The sequence below is a fragment of the Rhineura floridana genome, chromosome 10 (genome assembly GCF_030035675.1).
Source record: "Rhineura floridana isolate rRhiFlo1 chromosome 10, rRhiFlo1.hap2, whole genome shotgun sequence".
NCBI classification, from domain to species: domain Eukaryota; kingdom Metazoa; phylum Chordata; class Lepidosauria; order Squamata; family Rhineuridae; genus Rhineura; species Rhineura floridana.
The window spans coordinates 18,397,704-18,421,886 of NC_084489.1; the positions used below are offsets into that span (position 1 = coordinate 18,397,704).

Consider the following 24,183-nt stretch of genomic DNA (forward strand, 5'->3'; position numbering starts at 1 on the left):
CAACAATTCTTGTTCCTCTACCTATTAAATAATTCATGTAATTATGGGACTGATATGAAAATCAAGAGTAATATCAAGCATTGCACCAGCAGATTTGACAGGACTTCCCCTTCTTCTTTCCCTGTGCACCCCCCAAATCCCACAACCCTCTGGAGCAGCTTTGGGGGCAGACATGCTGCAGGGGAGAGAAGTAGAGGAAGTCCCATTGTGTAAGTGGGATGACACCACAGAATGTCACCCTGGGGATTAAGAGAAATCCCCATTATATATGTACTTGGAATAAGACTCGTTGAACTCAGCACAGCTTACCTCTGAGTAAATATGGATAGTATCGGGTCTGTAGAGAGAATGCAGTGTGCATGGCAGTACCAATGAGGAGGAGTCTAATCACAAGCTAAGTATCTATTCTTTATCAGGACCCCCCAGTACCTGAATGGTCCACAGTCGAAGGAGGGAGGCAGGGACATTATGGTGTAGGCAACTGGCAACAGGCTTAGGAACAGGATCAACAGCAAGAGCCCCATATAAAAATTATTGGATTTGGAGGCCTTGAACACTCGCTCATGGGGAACGTTGCTGCTCATAACAGCCCAGCTCTGGAAATACATAGAGATTAATAAACGCAGCACGTTTATACCAACTAGCCCTGGTGCATAAAAGGATCCCATCCTATAGGGAAGAAAAAAAGAGAAATATAGAACATTTTAAAGGAAGACTTTACCTGAATGTACTTCAGAAGAGCACAGGAGTCTGCTATTGGACTCAAAGCAAGTTTTCACTAGACTAGGAAGCAGTGACAGACTAAAATGTGATAGCATTATAATGGGCATTTTCCTTAAAACAGAGCTTTTTTCCTGCCAGGTTTGCAAAATGGAACTTACTAGGAAAGTCCCTTCTGGTTCAGTCTGAAGGATATATTCAGATGAGCTGTCTCCACCCACTACCCAGATCAGGCAGGAACATGTGATATAACTTAGATGATTTGAGCAGGCAGAAGAGACCTCAGTTCAGCTTCTTTGCACTGTGAAGCAGAAGACAGTGTAGAAAAGTAGGATACTGAAGGAAAAGCAAGGTTAGCTTATGACTAGCTTCCTCTGAGATAGCATGGCAGAACCAGACCCCCAGAGCTCTATAACATCATTAGTCACCTACTTGAGTGGGACTGGCTGTGTCCCTCACAGTGGACCAGAATGGACTGCCACAGTAAGTAGCCAATGTTCTGTTCTCAGTCCAGTGGGGAAGACAGAGCCAGGTGCAACACACACAAACCTTCAAAAGTGGGAAGAAGGAAGGTGGTTGTATGTTTAATATGGCTGGGGAACATGGTGGAAAGTCAGGAGGCACTGAAGGGGGCAGTTGTGGAACTGAGCCTATGTGATAACATGTGGTAGAACTCATCAGTCCCAGAAGGTGGAAGAGGTCCATCAAATCTTAAGTGGAATGGAGGGCTACCTGCTGGGCTACCTCTTGCAACTTGTCTCTCTACTAACATTGGTATCACAACTGTGGCACTGTCCAAATGAGCCCCCAGGTGTTGGAGTGGGTTGCAACTAGCTTTTGGACCAATTGATGACAAAACCATGAGCCTGAAGGACCTCCAATGTAAGTCCTGCATCTGCCCTTGTCTTGGAAAGAAATAAGGCCTGACAAGGAGATAATCCAGGTTTGGGTACACATGCACCTCCTTCAGGCATAGACTAGCCTCCATATCAACCATAAACTTTGTAAAAACTTATGGAGCTGCGGCCAGGCCAAAGAGGAGTATATGCTACTTATAATGGCTCCTGTGGTAGCAGAACTGGAGACTTTCTATCTGGTTCCATTATGGAACATGCAGGCAAGTCCTGTGAGGTCTATAGAACACAGGAAATCCTCTAGGTGGACAGCCTCCCAACTAGTCCCCAGGGTCTCTTTTCTAAACCTGAAATAGGTCACAAACCTGTCCACATACCAATTCCAAAATGGCACATCACCCCCCCCCCCTTTTTTTAGGACTACAAAAATGAAACAAATCCACTCCTTTGTGATGCTCTATAGGGGGCACTGGTTCTGATACTGAGAAGGTGGCTGATGGCCTCCATTATGGTCTGCTTGCTTGGTGACTTGGAAGCTGGGGTTAGGAGGAACTTGTCTCTGGATTTTGAGGAGAAATTAATGCATTAGCTTCACCTGATAATCCTCAGAGATCTAGCACAGACCTTGTCTACCCTGACAAGAAAAGATGACCTCCTATGAGAGGCAAGGGGGTGTCAAAATAGCTGTTTAGTGGACTTACTGGACAGGAAGAACCCTCCCTTTGAGGACCCCTGACTTTTACTGGTGTATCTGGGGCAGGCCCAGGGGGGTGGGGTCTGCTGGATTAAAATCCTGGGACCTGTAGAAGGACCTATGGGAATAAAAGGAAGAGGGGGTCTTTATGGGTTTGGCACCTCTCTTTACTCCTTTAAGAAGAAAACATATTATTTTTGTCTTTTGCCTCAAAATGTCCTTCAGCCCTTCTTCCCCGAAGAAATGGATCCCTGTGAAGGTCACTGATTTGGTATCTATCACAAAGACCATGGTCTTGGATACTTGGAACTGCTGCATAGTCTTCCCTGCCTGCTCAAGCCATAACACCTGCTCCTGCCTGATCTGGGAAGTGGGTGGACACAAACTATCTGGATGTCTCCATCCTACTGTACCAAGAAAGAAATGTCTATAAAATTTGCTTGATTTGGAGTGCATAGGCTAGAATTTTGGGAGCAGATGTGGGTGGAGAAAGGAGGGAAGACATATTTGGTGAATAGCAATGAACTCAGGAAGTTGCTTTGCACTGAGTCAGACCATTGGCCCATCTAACTCAGTAATGTTTACACTGACTGACAGTGGCTTTCCATTATTTCATACGGAAGTCGCTCCCAGCCCCACCTGGAGATATCATGGATTGAACCTGGGACCTTCTACATGCAATGTAGATGTTCTACCACTGAGATTCGCCCCTTCCTGGGTGCAGTTCTCATGATTTCATTTCGCATTTCCTCTAGGCTAAGGATATTAATAGGCAGGAATATCTCACCAGATCATTCCTTGATTGAAGACCAAACCCAGCACATTGCCACTAATGTCAAACTCTGCATACGAAGGCTGTAAAGAAAAAGGGAATATGACTAGGTGCTAAATTTTACTATTGGGACACTATACAAAAAAGTCAAGGGGAAAATAAAGAATTCTCATCTGAAATTACACATTGGAGTGGTTTCTATTTACTCTTACCCTTTGGATTATTTGAATAAGTATAAAATGGGTATAGTGATAGCTGATCTCTCATTTCAAAAAGTAGTTTTCTAATCCACCTGTTGTTGAATTAGATATTACACAATTATCATTAGGACATGCACAATCTAATGTCTGTAACAAGCTTTCTGGAAGCTTATTTCTCTTTGAAACTAATACATATAGGGTATGGTAAAAGGTTACATACTAGTCATTTTTTATTCCTGGCATGAACTGTATAGATACACAACATTTGATGTCCAAGGCCTAAGACTGGAGCCCAGACATATCTATTCAATACCTTGTCTCCCAGATTCTGTATTTTTTCTGCTGTGGTCATGAGCCACTAGCAAATAGCAGATGATCTCCTTTCACATCAAATTTACATAGTATGAAAAGTTTATTTGCTTTGGTGGGTTATTTTTTCCTTGTTTTTTTTTCATCTGTTCAATATATTGGGTTCAGTTGTCAAGAACTTATTTTTTGATTCTGCTCACCTACCCTTCAAAGGTGATGTTTTGAGGGGAGATGTGGTCTTCGTTTTAGAGCATAAACTCAATCGTTTAAGCACAGACACTAGCTTTCCCATGTCCCCTTTCTGAATTCTACCTAGCGTAGATAATATAAAGTTATGTTGTTGCTACTGGATAGTGTGTGGAATATTGTTTGTGGTTCAGAGCTTGCTCTGAAGTGTGTGTGGCGTGTCTCTTTAAGATACATGCCTAGTCTGTAATAGAAACTCCTCTTCTCCCCTGCCCGGGTGAGTGTGACTCCCTCCATAGTTCAGTGGGGAAAAGTTGAAATCTTAGCCTACCTATGTAGCAAGTCCTAGCTGTTATACTGGATTGTTGATCTGTGTTCACAAATAAATATGGCTGTTGAAGTTTTCCTGAGCCCTGCTGCTTCATGGTATTATGGCAGACCTGTTGCAAGGTTTCTTGACAGAGTGAGTCCCCTTCCCAAACTCCATGGGGCACTACATGCTCTACTCAAGGTAATTTTTGTGCCCAGGAGATCTCTTTTTGCCAACAATTTTAGGATGTATTCTCATGATGTTGATTTGCTATAGCTGCGGTTGTTTGTCCATTGGGGTTAAGGATGGGATCCATTGGCTGGTGCCGTTTCAAAGCATTCTGTCGACCTAACAGACTGGCATCAATTCAAGTTCATTCTGTATTTGCCAGCCGCTGCTTTTACTGATCTTTGTGTGTGTGTGTGTTTTGGCTCGGAAAAAAATATTGATATTAATATCAATATTTTTAAAAGGACATATTGATACATTATAATTCTTACAATCAATGTTTTAGAAACAGATTTTTTAAAAAAGCCCATTTTCAAAAATAGCCCCTGATCCTCAACGACTGAGAAAAAGTGAATTAATGGAAAAATTCAGTACCAAATCTGAATTGGGTGGAATTCTAGCACATCCCTGATCAGTCCAGACTTTCACTGTGAGAATGGAATCCAAATGTAAATTGCAGGCTTGGGCCTCTTGATCTGACTGGGAATTTAGTAGGGGGGGATGTTGGGGGCTTTAACCCTTTACCTCCTGCTTCAGTTATGATTTACATTGGTCTTTCCACATCTGCTTTTTGATTTGGGGCTCATCTACATGGTGGTTTAGTGTGTGTTTGGTGCTACTCACATCTCCTGTAAATTTGCAGGGTTCACATGATGTTACCGGCAAACAGAAGCTATCACACAGTTTCCCCCCTGTAAATCTGTACTAACCCAATCCTCTGATAGTACAAAAAGGGAAGGAAAAATGTCTTCACTCCCTATCTCTAGTGCTTGCAGCCGCTTTGCTCCAGTGCATTTAGGTGGGTGTGTCAATCGTTCCCCTCTCCACGGCCACTTCCTTCTCCTCCCTTCACTCGTTTTATTTCCTGTAGGCTGACAAACAGCTTCCGGTTGCATTCCCCCGTTCTGCTAGCCTTTTTTATGTTGCTGCAAGCTGTGCCTTATTTTTCTTCCCCCCCTAACTTGTGCACAAAAGCATAACATTGCCCAAACAAGTATTTGTATTTCAGCTGTATTGTACCAGTGAAAATACAAGTAATCGCACTTCTGGGTTGTTGTTTTTTAAATGAAACTTACTTGAGCATGCTTGGTTGCCAAGTAACCAGAGGAAGTAGAAATGTTAAATTAGACAGCGTGGTTAGGAAACTGCGTGATTGATGCTTGCCCTCAGTGTAAATAGAAAACACCATGATTGCAGCTGGCCTTGGACCCCTTACTGTGGATGGTGCAAACAGAAAATGGAAGTAAAAATGACGTCTTCAGTACAAAATTATGCTCCCCTGTGGATAAGCCCTTGGACAGAAAGCCTCACTGGAGCAAATGGGAGCTTTTCCCCAATTCAAATACTAGGTATGGGGCCCTTGATCCAGATTAGGATTGTAGTGAGGGGCAAAGGCATGTCTGCAATTTACATTTAAAAGACACTTTTGCTATTTGCACAAACAGTGTTACATCTAGGTTGGTCATGAGATGGTCATGTCCAATCCCATGTGCAGAGCTTTTTTTAACAGTGCTCCATAAGATTTAAAAATGGATTAAAAGCCAATTCCTTTTAAATAGTGATCTGATTTTTGCAAAATTTGTCTGGATGGAGCATACGCTACATTCATAAAGCAGCCCTGGATTCCTTGTTGTTTCTGCGTTTCAGGCAAAATAAATTCTACTTGTATTTATGCAAACAAGTGCATAAAGATACACAATCATCTATTCACATCTATGGAGAGGACATTACACATCCTTCCTCTGCACCAAGCCTCCACCTTGTTAGAGAGACTGATGGTAGTGCCGTTCTCCAAAACTGGAGAGTGGGAGGAAAGCAGAGCTTGGTGAGAACACTTGCAGCAAACTGGGAATACAATAATAGGATTGCTGAAACAATCTGTGTGACTAAAGGCTGCCTTTCTTCCACTGGAATGACAAGCTGGAACGATGTGACCCCATAGATGCAAGAATTACATAATGTTGGGGTTGTCAAGAAAGAAGAATTACAGATGCTGTGTAAAATTGGAGATATAATGAGCTGTCTTATAATGACTCAGTGTTGTCTATCTAGCCCAGCAGTAATGTGACTAGCAGCAGCTCTCATGTATTCCAACTGTTACCAGGGATATTTTTTTTATTTTTTGGAACCTGCCCTTGGTAAATTTGTGCTGTCTGTATTTTATTTTGTTGCCCCACTTTTTGCCTTTGGGGGAACACTATGTTCAAATGTTAGCTGTATGTTAAAGATGTCACTGAAACCACATCAATTGTAAAAAAAAATAGCAAACATGGGGAGGCCCAATTTTTCTTGGGACTGCAACATATGAGGAACAGGCTTAACCCTTCTCTTCCCAGCTGCGATCCCAATGAAAATCCTTCCTGTGGATATGAGCCTTAGACAAAAAGCTCCCATTGACACCAGTGGGAATCCTCCCTGAAAGACTCATCGCAGGGGAGGGGATTTTTGTTTGTTGGGGTCTTGACTGGGGAGGGAAGGGCTAAGTCTCCCTGTGGGCTGCCATCCCACTCCTGCTATTAAAATTTTAAATCCTGGCATGGTTTCTAACTATGTATTTGGCATCAAATCTAGTTAGGCTATGAGTTGCTAGAGTTCAACGTCCTCCTTAAGATCTCTACAAGTTACATTTCTGAATAGGGTGGGGTGGAGGCTGAGAATATTTTTTCATTATTATTATTATTATTATTATTATTATTATTATTATTATTATTATTATTATTATTATTATTATTATTATTATTATTATTACAGTAGTCACTTTTCTCACTGAAGTGACCCAAAGTGACTTAGATTAAAACTCATCAATGCATGCATTTGCACATGAACATGAAGTTACTGTGCAGTGCACAGCCTGATGTTTTGGTTGTAATATCAGATATATGGGTTTGAGTTTTATTATATCTATCTTTTGTTTTAAATTTTATGTGAGCTGCTCTGATATTGCCTTGTAATGTAATGTGTGTAACAAATATTTTAAACAAACAGCAGATTGCCTCCAGCATTGTGAAGAGGGAATCTGGTTATGAATCCTTGGCAATAGGATATAGCAGAGATAGCCAATCTAGTGCCTTCCAGATGTTGCTGGACTCCAGTTCCCATCAGCCTCAGCCAGCATAGTCAATGGTCATGCTGTAGTCCATCAATACCTGGAGGGTATGTGATGTTCCTGTAGGTTAAGCATCTGTAAATATGGTAAGTGCGGGTCTATTAGGTGATGTATGGTAATTGACTGAGAGGGGGAGTACATGGGTGAGAAGCTGAAGTGTGCTGGATGATGATTGGCTGAGTGGCTGGCTGGCTGAAGGTATAAATGGAGGTTTGTGAGTGATGAGGGGGGAGAAGTTGTTGAGTTGGTTGGAGTGAGGTTGTTTGGTGAGGGTTGGTTGGCAGAGTTCTGAGGGAAGTTTGGATTGTATTTGGCTGATATTTAAAGTATATATATGAACAGAAAAATAAAGAGTGACCATATATGAAACCATACGCTTGTGAAACATTCCTAAAGTAATCTTGTTATTTCCTGTTGTTAGTAAATAAATACTTATTTGGTTTACCAAAGCCCTGATCCTCGGCTGGGGAAATATACATACCAGAAGGGAGGGCAAGGTAATTACCAAGGCTGAACAGAAACTGTATCTAATGGTGGCAGCAGTAAAGGGAGATATTGTAACAAGTCAAGTATCCAGAGCAACCCAGAGTTGTATGCTTTATATATAAAGATACAAGGGGGTTGGGAACAGCATAGGCACACAGTCACAAAGTAACAAGCTGTAGAGAGACTTAGGCAAAGTCTCTGGGAGTATTGATTACAGGAAGTGACTGGTGGTGCTGCCTAGCAGTGGGATCTAGTGAGATCTGTGCTAGAGCGGAGTGAGAAACCATATAAAGGACGGTCCTGACTGGTGGTGTCCCTGGTGGTGCCTAATGAAAGGCAGTAGCCACAAGCAGGTGGGAACCTGACAGGGAGAACCAGGGAAGGACGTCACAGGTACCATGTTGATTACCCTTAGGATACAGGAATGGGAACAGGAACAAGGGTGTTAGAAATGTGCCCCTATATTTATCTATGAAATGCTGGCAGTTATGAACTCTCCAAAGTCTCAGGTGGATCTGTAATTTACAGCACTTCTTTCTGAAGCCCTGAAAGAAAGAGATATCAGGAATTTGAACTGGGGATTTTCTACACTGAAAACACCCTGAGCAGTATGGGCTCTCCTACAGGGAGGATATCCAGTTCTGGTTGTACATTTATGCCAGGTGGGGTCACAATACATCCTCATTGTGAGGCCCTGTGGGCTGTGTAGTTGTGGTAGATGTATTCAGGCCAGGAAATAACACATTTATAACTCATAATATGCCCCCCTGTGAGCAGTAACTCCATCTTTTCCTGCAGTGTGTGGGGAATTATGTATGTACATTTCAGTGGGGGAAAATGCTAAAGAGGATTAAAGTGTGGCTTAAAGCATTTGTAAAAATCTATTAATAGCTGAGAATAGTGCTTTATCTACAGGTCATGTACTTACGAATCCAGCCTCTAGGTCCCAGCACCAGCAATAGTTTACAAATCTGACAAAGCAAGCACGGAGAAAATCTCCCACAAGTATTGTTACAAATGTCACAAGTATGTCAGACACAGTGAGCCTCACAAATTCCTGGAATAAAATAAAAATTAAGGAGTAGTTAACCAGTATATTTTCCAATTTACATTCTGAAACTCTTTCCTCAGTTTTTATTATATTAAGATGAAATAGATTAGACATTAAAAACAGGGAAGAATATTTTGGAAACCACTAATTCAACTTGGACAGCCATTAATTCAGTCGCTTTCGTATTTCCCTTTCAGTCTTCCCTAGAAAGCATGTGTTGGGACTTTAGAGGCTAAGCTGGATGTCCTGCTATATGCTAAGCTAATTTTTTTTTTTGCCTCAGAACCCTTTCACCTCAACTGCATTTGTCCAAGTCATAGCACAGCCAGTTGGTTCCTCAAATTCCCAAAGCCCTAGCAACACGGCTTCTAGGGTAGGGGTGAAAGGAAGTTTTAGGGCTATGACATGTCTCTGGAAGCACGCTGGCCTCTGGCTGAACTGATGCCATGCTGGCTTTTCACTGTTGCTTCAGCTTTCCTGATTAAGGTTGCTGGTCAGCTTATGTGCTCTTCAAGACAGTTGTCTAGTTCTCATTGAGGTCAATAAACCTGTCTGCATGCTGTAGGACTGAATGCTGCAGGTACAAAATTTTCCTTTACATGTCAGGATAGACATCTCCTTTATATTTTCCATTCTGTATGGGAAGTGAATCTTTTGTCTGCAGAGTATACAGTGCTCCCACTTGCTCTCTGAAGTGGTACAGCCCAGATACTTTTTACAGCTCAGCCCAGCTCCTTTTAAATATGTTTTTAAAGTGTTTTTTTTTTAAAGATGCTTTTAAGATGTTTTAAGATGTCTTTCGCATTTTGTCCCTGGGCTACTTCTTGAAGGAAGGGTGGGATGGGAATTTAATAAATTATCATAGTAGCAACACAGACTTCTCACATCAGAACTGTGCTTGAGTCTGCTGCTTCTGTCTCTTCCTCTTCTTCAAGGCCTTTCCCTTAGGTTACAACACATTTTGCCAGCAAATATATGTTTTCTCAAGCAAGGCATGTGTCTGGTGGTGACCTGAATATAAGGATGGAAAAGGGTGGCATTTGTATCTGCTGAGTCTTCCCTTAAAATGCTCCTGCCACATTGAAATATTAGTACTGTGAGAGGACTGGGCACTCACATTTGCTTTACGATGTGTAGTTCCTCTCTTAGCCTTCTGCCCTCTGCTGCTGCTTCTCTCTCTAACTGTCCTTCCAACTGCTCTTTTCCTTTTAAATTTCCCAAAGTTCTGAACTTCTTCTGCTTCAGACCTGCTCTCCTATTGGTCAGACACAGATTCCACGCAGATCTCTACTTTTCCTTTTGGCTGTGGCCACTAGATGTCTCCTGTGCTGTAGTTTCATAGGCTTTGTTGTAACCCTGGCTACTTCTTTGTCCTTACTGACAAAAATATCAAAATAATGGAAAATAATTTTATAATCTCCTCTTTCCTCCCCTCCCCAATGGAGAACAATGCCAGACTCAATAAGAGACTATTTGGCACTAAGGAGTGACGTATGTAAGCTGAATATATTATTGATGATAAAAGACGAAAAGCATTTTACATGTAATCAGATCACTACACCTCTGTGATATTAGTTGTAAAAAACCCTGTCGATAACTAAGGCATCTAATTATGACCTGGAGAATACAAAGATATCAGCCTTGTGTGTTGATATGTGTCCTGCCCAGCTTTCAGGCTTTGCATAGGCATTGCTGCCCTGGGCTCCTACTGGGAGGAATGGCGGGATATAAATCAAATAAATAAATAATAGATCTGGTTGGTCACTGTGAGAACAGGATGCTGAACTAGATGGGCCTCTGTTTTGATCCAGAAGGGCTCTTCCATTTTTATGCGTGTGCATTGAGGGTAGGATTTGCCCCTTCCATGGGACTTTAATTGAAATAACTCTTCTTCAGATTGGGGGTGATAGGAACATAATCCAGCCAGAGTGATTTGATCAGGAAGACTACTATAAGAGAACAGGTAGTGGGACATGGATATCAGAACAATCCAGAGCTACTGTTGACAGGAAAGTCCTCAGTGATCCGTATGGTCAAAAAGAAAACCTTCAAATCTTTGTGCTTTGTAGTGGCTGAGTACTTTCAACTTAGGGTTGCCATATTCCAGTTCTACAAATCTGGGCAGGCTAATTTGCATATTATTTGCTAATTATGCAACATATTAATGGTTGCATTGTCCAGTTGTTTTGTTTTTGCACCTAGTGTTCTTGTTATGTGCCTTCAAGTCGATTACGACTTAAGGTCAGTTTTTTTTAAAAAAAAAACTTACATTTTTAGTTTTAAATGCCTGGACTCTAGTTTCCAACACTATAGAGCAGCCTTTCCCAACCAGTGTGCCTCCAGATGTTGTTGGACCACAACTCCCATCAGCCTCAGCCAGCATTGCTAATGGTCAGGAAAGATGGGAATTGTAGTCTAGCAATATCTGGAGGCACACTGGTTGGGAAAGGCTGCTATAGAGTATTTGGGCTGTAAACACACTGGTCGCCAGAGCAAAGCATTTCCATTAGCCACACCTGGAGGGGGAATGGATTGATCTGCTGATCAGTTGCAAAATCTCTTTGAAACTGAATTTTAAAAAATGCACTCAACCTACTCCCACCAGACTTTACAGTAAAAAGGGGTGGGGTTTGACTAGCATTGTGTGCCCCATTTTCAAAAGAGAGAAGTGGAGACTTGTGATGGGCTCTGTTGCTGCAATAACTGGATTTGCCATTGGATTAATTGTTTCTGATATTCTCTGTGTTTGTAGAAAGAATTTTGAAGTAGCAACTCTCCACGCCTGGTAATTCATTCTTCTTTTTTCTGATACTTTAAAAAAAATTTTGCTTTGAAATCATCCATAGTGTAAGTGATACTTTTATCGATCTACATTCTAGGTGAGCTTTTCAAATGTGTATTCCTTTTCACTGACATCAATGAAGTGTTGATTGTAACTGACAGATAAAAAGCAGGAGGGGGGAATGAAGTGTTGATTGTAAGCAGCAGGAGGAAAGATACTGACTTGCCTTCACCTATTCTGCAGTGCACTTGAAAACGAATGTAAACAGGCAATCATGACTGAGTTTAGAATAAAGATTGATTCCAGTGGAATCTCGTGAATAAATAGAAATTATAATATCAACAATTCTGTGCAAAGCAAAAAAAAATATCGGAGGAGATCAGAAAAATGAAAAGCTATTGGAGGAAAAACGAATTGGATCATTAACAACTACCAGGGGGCCACACTTAAAAACAAAACATAAAACGGAGAGGATTCCTAGTGGTGATGCACTGGAACTGGCAGAACAGTGTTTCTACCCTTATTTATTAAGAGAATTTATATCCTGCCCTACCACTGTTAAAAACAGAGCTAATGGCAGCTTACAAGCATAATAAAAACAATACAAATACACAATCAATATAAAAACACAAAACAGAAACAAACATAAAACAAGTCAATGCAGCAGTATAAAAATCCAGCATAAAAAGCTCGCAAAGCATCAATTAAAAGCAATATTGTGACTGAGAGGTTGTCTGTACCAACAATTAGGAAATGTGAAATGAACACACCACTATAACTTGTAACACAGATAGAAATCAAGATTTCAATATTATCAGTTCAGTCAATCATCTTATCTAAAGAGAGTAGTGTCTGAGCATGTGAGAAATGTCTTTAGTACACTGATTCTCACAAACCAGATCAGAGAGAGGGGAAACACAGCCTTCTATGATACAGGCTGGAACTTGATGGAGACTTGAGTGCTTACACCTTTTTTTTTAATGCAATAAATACTAGAGACCTGGCAAGATGTGCTGGCATTAGACAGGGCAGCTGTTTCATTCCTATTAAGGCGAGGAACCATTCCTATTAATCTTACAGGGAGAAAAGGTTACACCCTCCCAATGCACTGAATACGTCTCTGTGTGTATATATGTACGTGTGTGTATATATGTACTCATACACATATACACACATCCATCCCTGGGGAGGAAATGAAGTAGGGTGATCTTTGGTGAGGAGATGCCTGCCAGTCATTTTGAAGAAGGATATGTATTAAAAATACATTTTAGTCTTTTCTGAATTGCTAGACAGAGGCGCTGCCAGGCAACAGGGTGAGTGAGGCTGCAGTCCAACTCAACTTTACTTGGGAATAACACCATTTAATATGGTGGGGGCTGGGCTGAAAAATGCAAATGCTAATACCTCAGCCTTTTCTACAGAGAGGTTTGTTTTTATATCTTGCATTTGTTCAGAGAAGGGAGCACTTGCTGGATTCAAACTCCTTTATTCCCTCCTCCAGGATGGCAGGCAGACACTCCCATTGCATTCACCACTTAAGACGCATACCCTGAGACACAGAGGCAATTGAGGTGAAGGCTGCTTCTCCTTGCTGACTCAATCAGAAAGTCTATGGATAAGGGATGGAGCTGCATGTGCTGATCCAGTGAGCATGTGTAGTTTCTTCATATGTATCAGGCAGACACACTAAAATTCTTCATTTTCCCAGGAGAGCTGTGGTGTCCCTCACTGGCTAAGAACAATGGAAGGCAGAACTAGGTTGATTTCTCACAAAATGGGCAGAAAACTGCCTCTACATTTTGCCTTGTATCTCTAGATCCACAAGGGCTTGAGACTTGATTCTTTTTTAATGAAAGCCGGGAATCTGGGCAATCTAATGGGCTAAGCAGCCACCAGGTAGCATGGCTAGAATCCGGGTAAAACTGAGCTAACTGGGCAATATGGCAACCCTATTTCAGCTGCATAGGGTAAAAGGTGGGGTGGGGATGAACAGTGAGCACTTTGGCTCCGTAGGAACAAGATGAAAGAGGCTACCGGTAGGCCCTACCATCAGGCAGAGTGAGGCAGCTGCTCTGAGGGGTTATTTGATTTATCATTGTTGTATTTTACTTCCATAGAGATGCTGTGCCTGTGAGATTTTCCAAAATAAATTAGCCAGCCTTGGTATACACATTTGGACTGAGGTACGGATCGATTTGCTGCTTCATCTCAGATAGTAAAATAACTTGGGCTGGCCCTGTGGGAGAGAAGTTCTTGCTTTACAGTAGTCTTAGGAGTCACCATTTAGATAAGTTTGGGCCCTAAATGCTGCTGTTAAAGAAATACCAGATTTTAACTACACTGATAATTAAGAAGGGAGATTACTGATAAGGCAGTTACTCTTTTGCTCCTGCAGGAGACAGTGATATAGAGTTCACCTATTGTACAGGCTGAGTCATGAAGTTTGATTTTGATTCTAATACTGTTTTAATTATTTATTGTGACAGATTTACCTTAGGATAGCCTTTCTGCACTGGCACTTGACCTGGTAAAGAAAGAACAGTCATGCAATCACTGAGACTCGTAGGTCCTTTAAAATGATTGCTCTGCTCAGGAGAAGGAACATTTCAGCTTGGACCATATTCTAGCTAGCAACCTTGTGACAATGACCTGGTCACTGTTCTTGGCTACAGCTTGTGGTTAGTAAGGAGAGAATTTAATCATGAGCCTGGGTTCGGATGACACGCTAAACCAAACGTTCGCTTATCTCAGTGTGGCATGGGAGTAAATAAGACAGGGATGGAGCAAAAAAGCTGCAAGCTCCTCTCTGGAAGTCTGCATCTTTGTGTGGTGCCCGTAAGCCACAGTTTGGCTTATCATGTTTTGCAACCCTTATTTCCTCCTGAATTTCTGTTGTGGAATCACAGAGTAAGAACGTAGGAAAAAAATACTACTTGATTATGTATTTAGAGTCCTTAGTCTTTTGAGGAAGTTGCACAGTCCTCTATGACAAGTGTGGGGAACCTTTGGCCCTCTATATGTTGCTGAACTACAAGTCCCATCAGCCCCAGCAAGCATGGCCAATGACCAGGATGATGGGAGCTGTAGTTCAGCGACATCTAGAGGGCCAAAGGTTCCCCACACCTGCTCTATGAGGTCAGGCTGCAAAATGATACAGAGGTGCCATGGCTGTACAATACAATTCATGTTGACTGATGGTATAGCTCTGAACCTGCTTTAATAGGGCTCATGCTAGCAGCCCTGTCTGAGGCACTGTAAAATGGAATCTCATGGAAGCACTTACTATTCCTACAGTTGTTTCCCAGCAAGGACCTCGAGGCACATCTGCTGGATCCATAGGAGGGACAGGAACAGTACCATTCCCTGTAGATGAATTATGGTAGTTGAGGATGGTCCAGTATGTTATGTTTCTGATCTTGCCTTCTTCACCCAGCTACAATAGAAGACATATTTGTATTAAAATAATCTAAGTTAAGTTTCCTAAAATGTATGCTAGGCCTAACCACCAATCCTCATTACAGTAACTCAAACATCCATGATTCAACATTTAGATGAAAAAAGCAAGAACTTGAAAAACAACAGGGATCTTAAAGCTGTATCATCCAGGGTAAGCCACCTGGAAAGCATATGCTATGGATTATCATTTGAAAGTATATCAGAGTGGTGGACAAGGCAGTCCAATGGCATTGGCTATTGATGAGAATGAAAATCAGCTAGCTCTCCTAAATTGGAAATTTGGGCATTAGTGGTGTGGCAGAGACGAGAAGTAAAGGCTGATGTCAGGAGTACACAAGTGTTCGTATTCTGAACACATCAGGTCTGTTGAGCTTCGCCCCTAAGCCTTTGTTTGTTTGTTTTTAATCCTTTGATTCACCTGCTATAGTTAGAGTGGAGTTCCACAATAGTTTATATCTCAGTAAGCTTTTGAAGAATTGACCAGGTCTGTACAGCACTGTACTAAACCTGAGAGCTGCAAGTCTTAATAATCCTTTCTCTTACTTTGGGGTAGATTTTGTAACATTGTAAGAGCTAGGCCAGTGGTTCCCAACCTGGGGGCTGTAACCCGTAGGGGAGCAGCAAAGTAATCCAGAGGGGGTTGCAAACAGTAAAGAAATGAATTATTCTTTTTTTAAAAAGTTTTCACTCCCTGGATGCTGTCTGCTCTCCACTGCTGCTGTAGATGACACCTTCCCCTTGTTCCAAATGAGAGGGGAGGACTTTTGCTGAAGCACCAGAGCATCTTTCAGGCATGCCGAGGGCAGGCATCTGCCTATAAAACATGTGGCAGATGCCGAAGGAGGCTGAGGGTGGAGCTACCAGGAAGAAGAGGGGATTATTATGACTGGCTACTGGCTCCTCGCACTGCCACTGCTGACGACGCCCTTGCTCAGAACGAGGAGAGGGCTTTTCTTGAAGCAAAAAGCAGTAAGGCTACAAGGAAATGCTGCTTCCCCCCTTCCTTTCTGACAGCCAGCCTGCCTGCCTTTCTTGGCTCCTTCTTCGTTGCCACCTCCTTTTAAAAATTATTCTTATTTGTGAGGCTGCCCAGTTCTCTCCTTTGGCCCAGACAGAGCCAAGGAGCAGTGAGGAAGCTCAGGACTTGCTTGCCCTGCATTGCGGAAGCTAACTGTGTGTGTCACCTTTCCCTCTTTCTTCCACCTACACTCCGCCCCCCAGTTTCTCTCTCCAAGGCGCTGCGGCACTTGAGGGCTTCCTCCCTCCCACGTGCCCAAATGCATACACACCTGCAGATGCTTGCAGGAGGGGCAGGTGTGTTTGTGTGCATTCATGTGCTGATCTGTCTTCTGCTCTACTCCCATTCTCCAAGTGCATGCTAACCAAGTGATCAGTTCTGATAATCATCCCAAGGCCTAGAAGCACTAAACGCCCTCCTCAATCTATTCACCCTTTTGTCTTCACAATCTTGCATCCCCACCACTACCACATTGCTGCTTCTTTATTATTATTATTATTATTATTATTATTATTATTATTATTATTATTATTATTATTATTATTATTATTATTATTATTTATTTATTTATTTATTTATTTATTTTTAAAAAGCTCAGCAGATTGGCTGAGTCTCGGTTCCACATTTTGCAGCTGAAATGTATTTATTTATTTATTTATTATTGCATTTATATCCCACCTTTCCTCCAAGTTGCTCAAGATGGTGCACATGGTCTCCCCTCTTTCCATTTTCTCCTTACACCAACTCTGTGAGATAGGTCAGGCTGAGAGACTGTGTCTGGCCCAAGGTCACTCAGTGGACTTCATGGCTGGGTGGGGATTTGAACCTGGATCTTAGTCTAACACTGTAACTGTTGGGAGACAGGACTGTATATCTTCAGGCTGTGTGTGTGTGTGGGGAGGAGGATACCAATTTGATTGGACCTTTGCATTAAGAAAAGAAAGCAACACCTTCCTGTCTGCAGGGAGCTTTTTATGGAAAGGGGTATTTGGAGATGTGATTTTTACCACACACTGTTTTTTCAATTAACAGAGACTAAAATTACAGTTAGTGGGGAGGGGTCACGAACATTTTTGAGCTTACAAAGGGGATCCTGTACTCATAAAGGTTGAGAAGCACTGAGCTGGGTAGGCCATGTAAATTAGCTGTCATGAAGCTTCCCTCCTTCTCCCTAACTATTCATTTGACATATAATGTGGATAGACAAACCTTCCAAGGAATCTTTTAATGAAATGCAGTATGCTTTTATTTGGGCCTGATAGATAGATAGACAAACAAACAGACAGACATGTATTTGCATCAGCCAATGGCCTTTGCAATTTAAGTATAAAACCGAAACATATATAGACAATTAAGGAGATAAAAAATACAAAACTAAATTAAAACACCAGTCATTTTATACATATATAAACATAATATGAACATAAGGACACTTCTAAACAGAAAAAATTACCAACTCAATTACAATTTTAAAATTGTACAATTTCAGATTCAGGGCATTCAGATTTGGGCTGGTTAATGCTTCTACAGAGGAAGATGGGAGTGGAGATTTGACAAGGGCTTGGTGCTGCTTACACCTCCCTGCCTTGCTTGATGGACTATAAATTTATTTTCCATTGCCCTCAGTCTTTTCTGTGGCTCAGCCCTACTAGCCACTTCCAGGAGTCATGGGCTCCTCTTTAGCTAGTCCTCTACATCAGCCTACAGTTTTTGTAATTGCAGACTCAACAAAGGCTATTTTTAACTGACTGATTTCATCTCCAGTGCATTCTGGCTGTATTTTCTGCTCTAGATCAGACAGATCTGTCTGGATCTTTTCTCCTAAGGCAATCCAAAATGTAGAGTAAGAGCTGGTATAACATAAGGTTAAGAGGCTGCTTTGAACCTCACCACAGCCATTAACTCTCTCTGAGCCTCTGGCCCCTATCTGCAAAATGGGCACAATATTGGGCTGGCTTACTTATAGGGTGGTTGTAAGGATTTCACTGAGCTAATTTATGTGAAGTGCTGAATCTGGAAAGCATTATGTAAATGCAAAGTAGTATTATCTACTTGGATCAATCCCCCCCCCAGCAATCTGTAGTTCAGTGTGGTAGTAGCCTGGATCATTATGAAAATCTTAGCAACTTGCTCTGTCTCACAAAGGTTTTTACCAACTGTCATGCGGGTAGAATAAGAAAATTATTGATAACATTTTGTCTTTATACCAACCCTTCTGAGGCAGTGGTGCCATCAGGACTGCATTTGGGGACAGACTTCCAGGGGTCCATGCAGTAAGATAAGCAGGAGGACCCCCCAAACACATCAGCTTACCACACATTGAAGTAAGTGATTATAATTGTAAGACCCCACCCCTGTAAGACCATTAAGTCCAGAGTCTAAAATTAACTAATTGCACCACTGCTATGGGGGAGATTAGGCTGAGAAATAGTAATTGGTCTGAAGTCAGTGAGTTACGTCAGTGAATAGATTTTTGAACATGGGTCTCCGCAGACTGAATCTACTGTGGGTTTTAATTCAGGAGCAAGGGACTACTTCATCTGGATAATAGACAATTTTTACACTTATACGCAAGATTTTCCACAGTGCTGCTGTTGTAGCTCCAACTTTGTTTCAGCCCACTGCACCACCTGCCTCCTTGACAATTTCCATCAGAATTTGTTTCTAGAGGTCTGCCTTTGAAAAGCTTAAAATGTACTACATACACATTAAGGCATTTATTTATTTTTCACATTCATTAATAAAACACCCTAGAAACACTTCTTTAAAAGCATAGAACTGCTCCAGGGATTGGATGGTGGTGATTTCTTGGTGACAACATCACAGGTGTCAGTCATTCAGCACCATCTGCAGCTTCAAGCTTCAAGAATCTTTTTGTTTCTGAGTTCAAGGGGACATTTGGACTACATGTAGCAAGGCGCTTGTAAAGCATCCACATTGCTCTCAAATGTTACACCTGTCTTCATCCTATATCAGTAAGATTTTCAGCGTGTCATTATCATCATCATCATATTAAAGAGAATACAGGGAATATGGCATTTAGCAAGCAATATAAATGTTGGCTTGAATCCTACGATAAGTCACCTTAAGGAAGTTCACAGAACTACCCCCCTCACCACATTGTAGCCACCTGCACCCCCAAAAAGCATCTCTAAAGGTTCTTCCTGAGCCATGTAGGATGGGCTACATCAGCTGCTGGGAGAGCAGGGAATGCAGGACTTGCCTAAGACATGTTGCTATTTATTTATTTATTACATTTATATACCGCCTCATAGCCGAAGCTCTCTGGGCGGTTTGAGGCAGCGTAGCAAATAATATCCGTACATGGAAGTCAAGGTCCATAATACCCCAAGCCAGCCAAGTTACATTGGCACCTGAGACAGAAACCCCCACAACCATCTCCCTTTGTTCCTGGCAGTAAAACTATCACTCTCTCTCTCACACCACCCTACTAACTTGGCATCCCCCAAAGAAGATAAATTGACACCAAAAATACAAAGATTACATGAATAGTTCTGCCTTTCTCCATAAGCAGGGCCCAAAGGAGGTGGGGTTGTGGGGGCCACACCCACCCATGAAACCCCCAGTAACTTTGAGAGTATGAAAGAAGGTCTCTTTCATAATAAGAAAAAAACATGTGCTACTATATTACCAAAGCACAATCAATAAACTCAACGTACACCCATGTTTATATAACAGTATTGTTGCGCGCCACCTAAATCTCCGAGCGGTGAGATTTCCAGGGGTCCCTGTGCTCATCCTGGGTTTGGTTTCCTTGGGAAGGTCAGCGGAGACTGTGGTGTCTTTATGAAATATGGTTATTTATTTACACACATTCCAACCTGAGCTTAGGATGGAGGGGTTCAAGGTATCAGCAGTCCAATATCCAGCTTTTCCATCAGGGTTACAGGAGGCATTCTAAAGCCATGGTGCAGAGAGCCAGTCTCTCTGCCTGCCTCCAGTTCCCAGCCTTCCTCAGAAACAACTAAAAACACAAGCCTCTCCTCGGCCCAGGAGGGGGGGGAGAGGCTCTCCTGAAGAGTTTCAATGACAAAAGGATCTCCCTGGCCCATTCACCAGTTGCTGGGCACCTGATAGACCCATTAACCCACCTGGCCACTCTATTAGATTAACAAAAGAAACTCATCTGACCAGCAGAGAGAGTTCCTCACCCTCCAGGCGCAAGTCTCCAAATCAGAGGCTGGAAGGGGACTCATAGGAATTATCCATCTCAACCCCCCAAACTCACAACAGTATTATATTTGTTTGCACTGACAGAAACATTTTAAAATGGTACCCTTCAATAATGACTGTGTACTGCTGTGATGCTGTGCTAGAATGACTGAGCAACATAACGAGTCCAACTGTGTGTCCAAAGAGGAATGTTTGCTACCTCTTGTACGCATTTGAATTTAGAAACTTTGAAACTTGTATATTATATGTAGCTAGAAGGATGGGTTAGCAAATGGTGGGAACATGTATTATTGCTTACCTCTGTATGGCTCCATTCATCCTTGACCCATTGCTTCTAGGACTGTTAAGCATAGCCACTTTTGCTGCCTTTCCCTAATGTGAGGTGTTGGGTCAGGCGTTAAGACATGGAAACAGGGTGAGGTAAGAATGGGGAGTGGTGTGATCCAGGGCAGGAAGGCTGTGACCCTCCAGGTGTTGCTGGACTACAACTCCTATCATCCCTGACAATTGGCCAAGTTGGCTAGGACTAGAAATGGGCAAGAATTTCATTTCAGTTTGCATTTCAAGCTGAATCTATCAAATCCACACTTTCCAAAACAGTATAACTGAAACACAGCCATTTGAAATTAGCACTTATTCAAATATTATGATGTAGTTTGTGAACCAAATAATGTTTACAAATTGCTTATATTAGGTGAAAGCGTGCATAAAAATGAATATATGAGTGAAAATAACATGCAAAATGCATTATATGCAAGGTCCTTGAACGAGTGGTTGCGGGCCAGCTCCAGACACTCTTGGATGAGACCGATTATCTGGATCCATTTCAGTCGGGTTTCAGGCCTGGTTTTGGCACAGAAACAGCCTTGGTCGCCCTGTATGATGACCTTTGTCAGGAGAAAGACAGGGGAAGTGTGACTCTGTTGATTCTCCTTGATCTCTCAGCAGCTTTCGATACCATTGAGCATGGTATCCTTCTGGGGAGACTGGCTGAGTTGGGAGTGGGAGGTACTGCATTGCAGTGGTTCCACTCCTACTTGGCAGGTTGCCTCCAGAAGGTGGTGCTTGGGGAACATTGCTCGGCACCCTGGACTCTCCAGTATGGGGTTCCGCAGGGGTCAGTTCTGTCCCCCATGCTGTTCAACATCTACATGAAACCGTTGGGTGCGCTCATCCGGAGCTTTGGAGTGCGTTGCCATCAGTATGCTGATGACACGCAGCTCTATTTCTCCTTTTCATCTTCTTCAGGTGAGGCTGTCAATGTGCTGAACCGGTGCCTGGCTGCGACAATGGACTGAGGGCTAATAAACTGAGGCTGAATCCAGACAAGACTGAGATTTGCTAGTGGGTGGTTCTTCTGACTGGATGGTGGATGTCCAACCTGTCCTGGATGGGGTTGCACTCCCTCTGAAGGAGCAGGTTCATAGCTTGGGGGTTCTCCTAGAATCATCTCTGTCACTTGAGGCTCAGGTAGCCTCAGTGGCACGGAGTGCCTTCTACCAACTTCGGTTGGTGGCCCAACTACGTCCCTATCTGGACAGGGATAACCTGGCTTCAGTTGTCCATGCTCTGGTAACCTCTAAATTAGATTACTGCAATGCACTCTACGTGGGGCTGCCTTTGAAGACGGTTCGGAAACTGCAGCTTGTGCAAAATGCAGCGGCCAGATTGGTAACAGGCACCAGACGGTCCGAACATATAAAACCAATTCTGGCCCGCTTGCACTGGCTGCCTTTATGTTTCTGAGCTTGACCTATAAAGCCTTACACGGCTTGGGACCACAATACCTGATGGAACGCCTCTCCCGATACAAACCCACTCATACACTACATTCAAGATCAAAGGCCCTCCTCGGAGTGGAGAATGGCAACAAGGGAGAGGGCCTTCTCAGTGGTGGCCCCCAAATTATGGAATGATCTTTCTGACGAGGTGTGCCTGGTGCCAACACTGTTATCTTTTCAGCGCCAGGTCAAGACTTTCCTCTTCTCCCAGGCATTTTAGCATGTGTTCTATATTGTTTTAAATTTTTAAATTGTATTTTAGATTGTTTTTAAAAGATGTATTTTAAATTGTATTTGTTTTTAGTTATTGTAGACCTTTGGCTAATAAATAAATAAATAAATAAATAAAAATGGCTTGCAAAATGTGTACATTAGTCAAAACCACCTACATAAATGTGTTTATTAGGAGAAATTCGCACTAAAATGCTGGAGAAATTTTTTAAAAATCACAAATTGCTGCAGAAATGCAGAGAACTGAATATAAGATTGGAAAAATGAGAAACTGAGAGAACCAAAATCAACAGATTTGCCCATCCCTAACTGGGACTGACTCAAACAACACCTGAAGGGCCACAGGTTCCCCAGTAGTTCCCGATGGGAAGGCATGCACGGGTGACGGGGTGTGTGTGTGTTTCCCAGATGAAAGGCTGCAAGCTCTATAAACACAGTGTATTACCTTCTCTCTCTCCTGTCATGGTACCTCTCCTAGCAAAGCTGGCAAAGCAGTTTAAGAGGAAGACGTTGACTCTCACAGAAATATCGGACTTTATTATATGAGAGGCAAGGCACTAGCTACATCAGGAGCATACTAGTGCAGGGGGACATTTGGAAATCTAAGCAATTTTTAGCAGCACAAAATACCCATTTCATGCAAGAAAAACTGGCAATGGTCAGAACCATGACCCCAACAGGTAAAACATCTATACTCTCCAAAAACAAATAAAACACAGACAAAAAAGAGCAGGCAACCCCACAACCAAAGCAATAACAAAAATACCCCCCAAACTCATTTTTTAAAATAAAATCTGGGAGAAGGAAGGGGTCTTGGTGAGCACCAAGGAGGCTGTCTGAGGATGTTGTGGTGCCCATGGGTACAATGTTGGGGACCCCAGTACTAGTGTATCAAATCCAGCAAAGAGTCTTTGGGCACCTTAAAGACTAACAAATGCATTAATCTTAACATGTTAGTCTTTAAAGTGCCACAAAACTCTTTGTTTTTGCTGCTACTGACTAACTCGGCTACCCCTCTGGAACTTACAAATGTATATTCTTTTTCACTTCTCACCTTGTCTTTGACATCATCCATTAAAGCCAACAAGAAAGTATATAGGTTTCCAAGGAAGAGTGCAAAAATACGTCCAAGTTGCCATTTCAGTCCAATGCGAGGGTGATACTCCTCTAAGTTTGCAATGGTTTCAAACAGTGGAGGGCAAAACATTCCAAGCAAGGACATAACAATTTCAACCTGTCATACAGGAAAAAAAAGGATTTTTTTCAGAACAATGTTAATGAGCAGACACCTGCCAACACAAGATCTTAAGTGAGCTTCACTTAGAGCAGATTGCCACTGGATTTTTGATGGTATGAAAGTGAGACAGATGATGCAGAAGTGAAAATGAGCACTGTCCTTCAGCTTTCCTGCTGCATCATATCCAGGTTCTGCTCATGTATGGATAAAGGCAAACAAATTGCTCACTAAATAAGAGCTAGAGTGCAAGATCATGCTGGGATGATTGCTACCATCCTGCATTCCCATGGCTACCCACGTTTTGCTGCCTGAGGCAAAGCAAAGGACAGGATGGCACCCCCACCACCCCACACTCCATTTTCAAAAGCCAGCTGGACTGGCAGTTGAATTTTATTTTAACAGTAGTGATGGGACTGCGTCCTCCACCATTGGTGAGAGCAGAAGGCTAGCTTAGAGGGCCCTGGTCAAGTATTCTCACACACTCAGTTCTGTCCTTTAGTACCTTGCCACCAGTCCCCAATCTCCAGCATCCACTGCCTGAAGCAGTTGCTTCACTTTGCCAAATGGC

General features: G+C 42.4%; 1 protein-coding gene across 1 annotated transcript in view; it reads right to left on the reverse strand.

The window, feature by feature from the left end:
* The window catches only part of TMC2 (transmembrane channel like 2), a 94,675-nt gene that overhangs the window by 13,501 nt on the left and 56,991 nt on the right, over positions 1-24,183 (reverse strand). The window contains exons 12-16 of the mRNA XM_061585568.1: positions 23,433-23,612; positions 14,982-15,131; positions 8,794-8,922; positions 3,056-3,123; positions 430-669 (exon numbers count right to left, since the gene is read on the reverse strand). Of these exons, the coding sequence (XP_061441552.1) occupies positions 430-669; positions 3,056-3,123; positions 8,794-8,922; positions 14,982-15,131; positions 23,433-23,612 (767 nt within the window). The remainder of the gene's footprint in view (positions 1-429; positions 670-3,055; positions 3,124-8,793; positions 8,923-14,981; positions 15,132-23,432; positions 23,613-24,183) is intronic.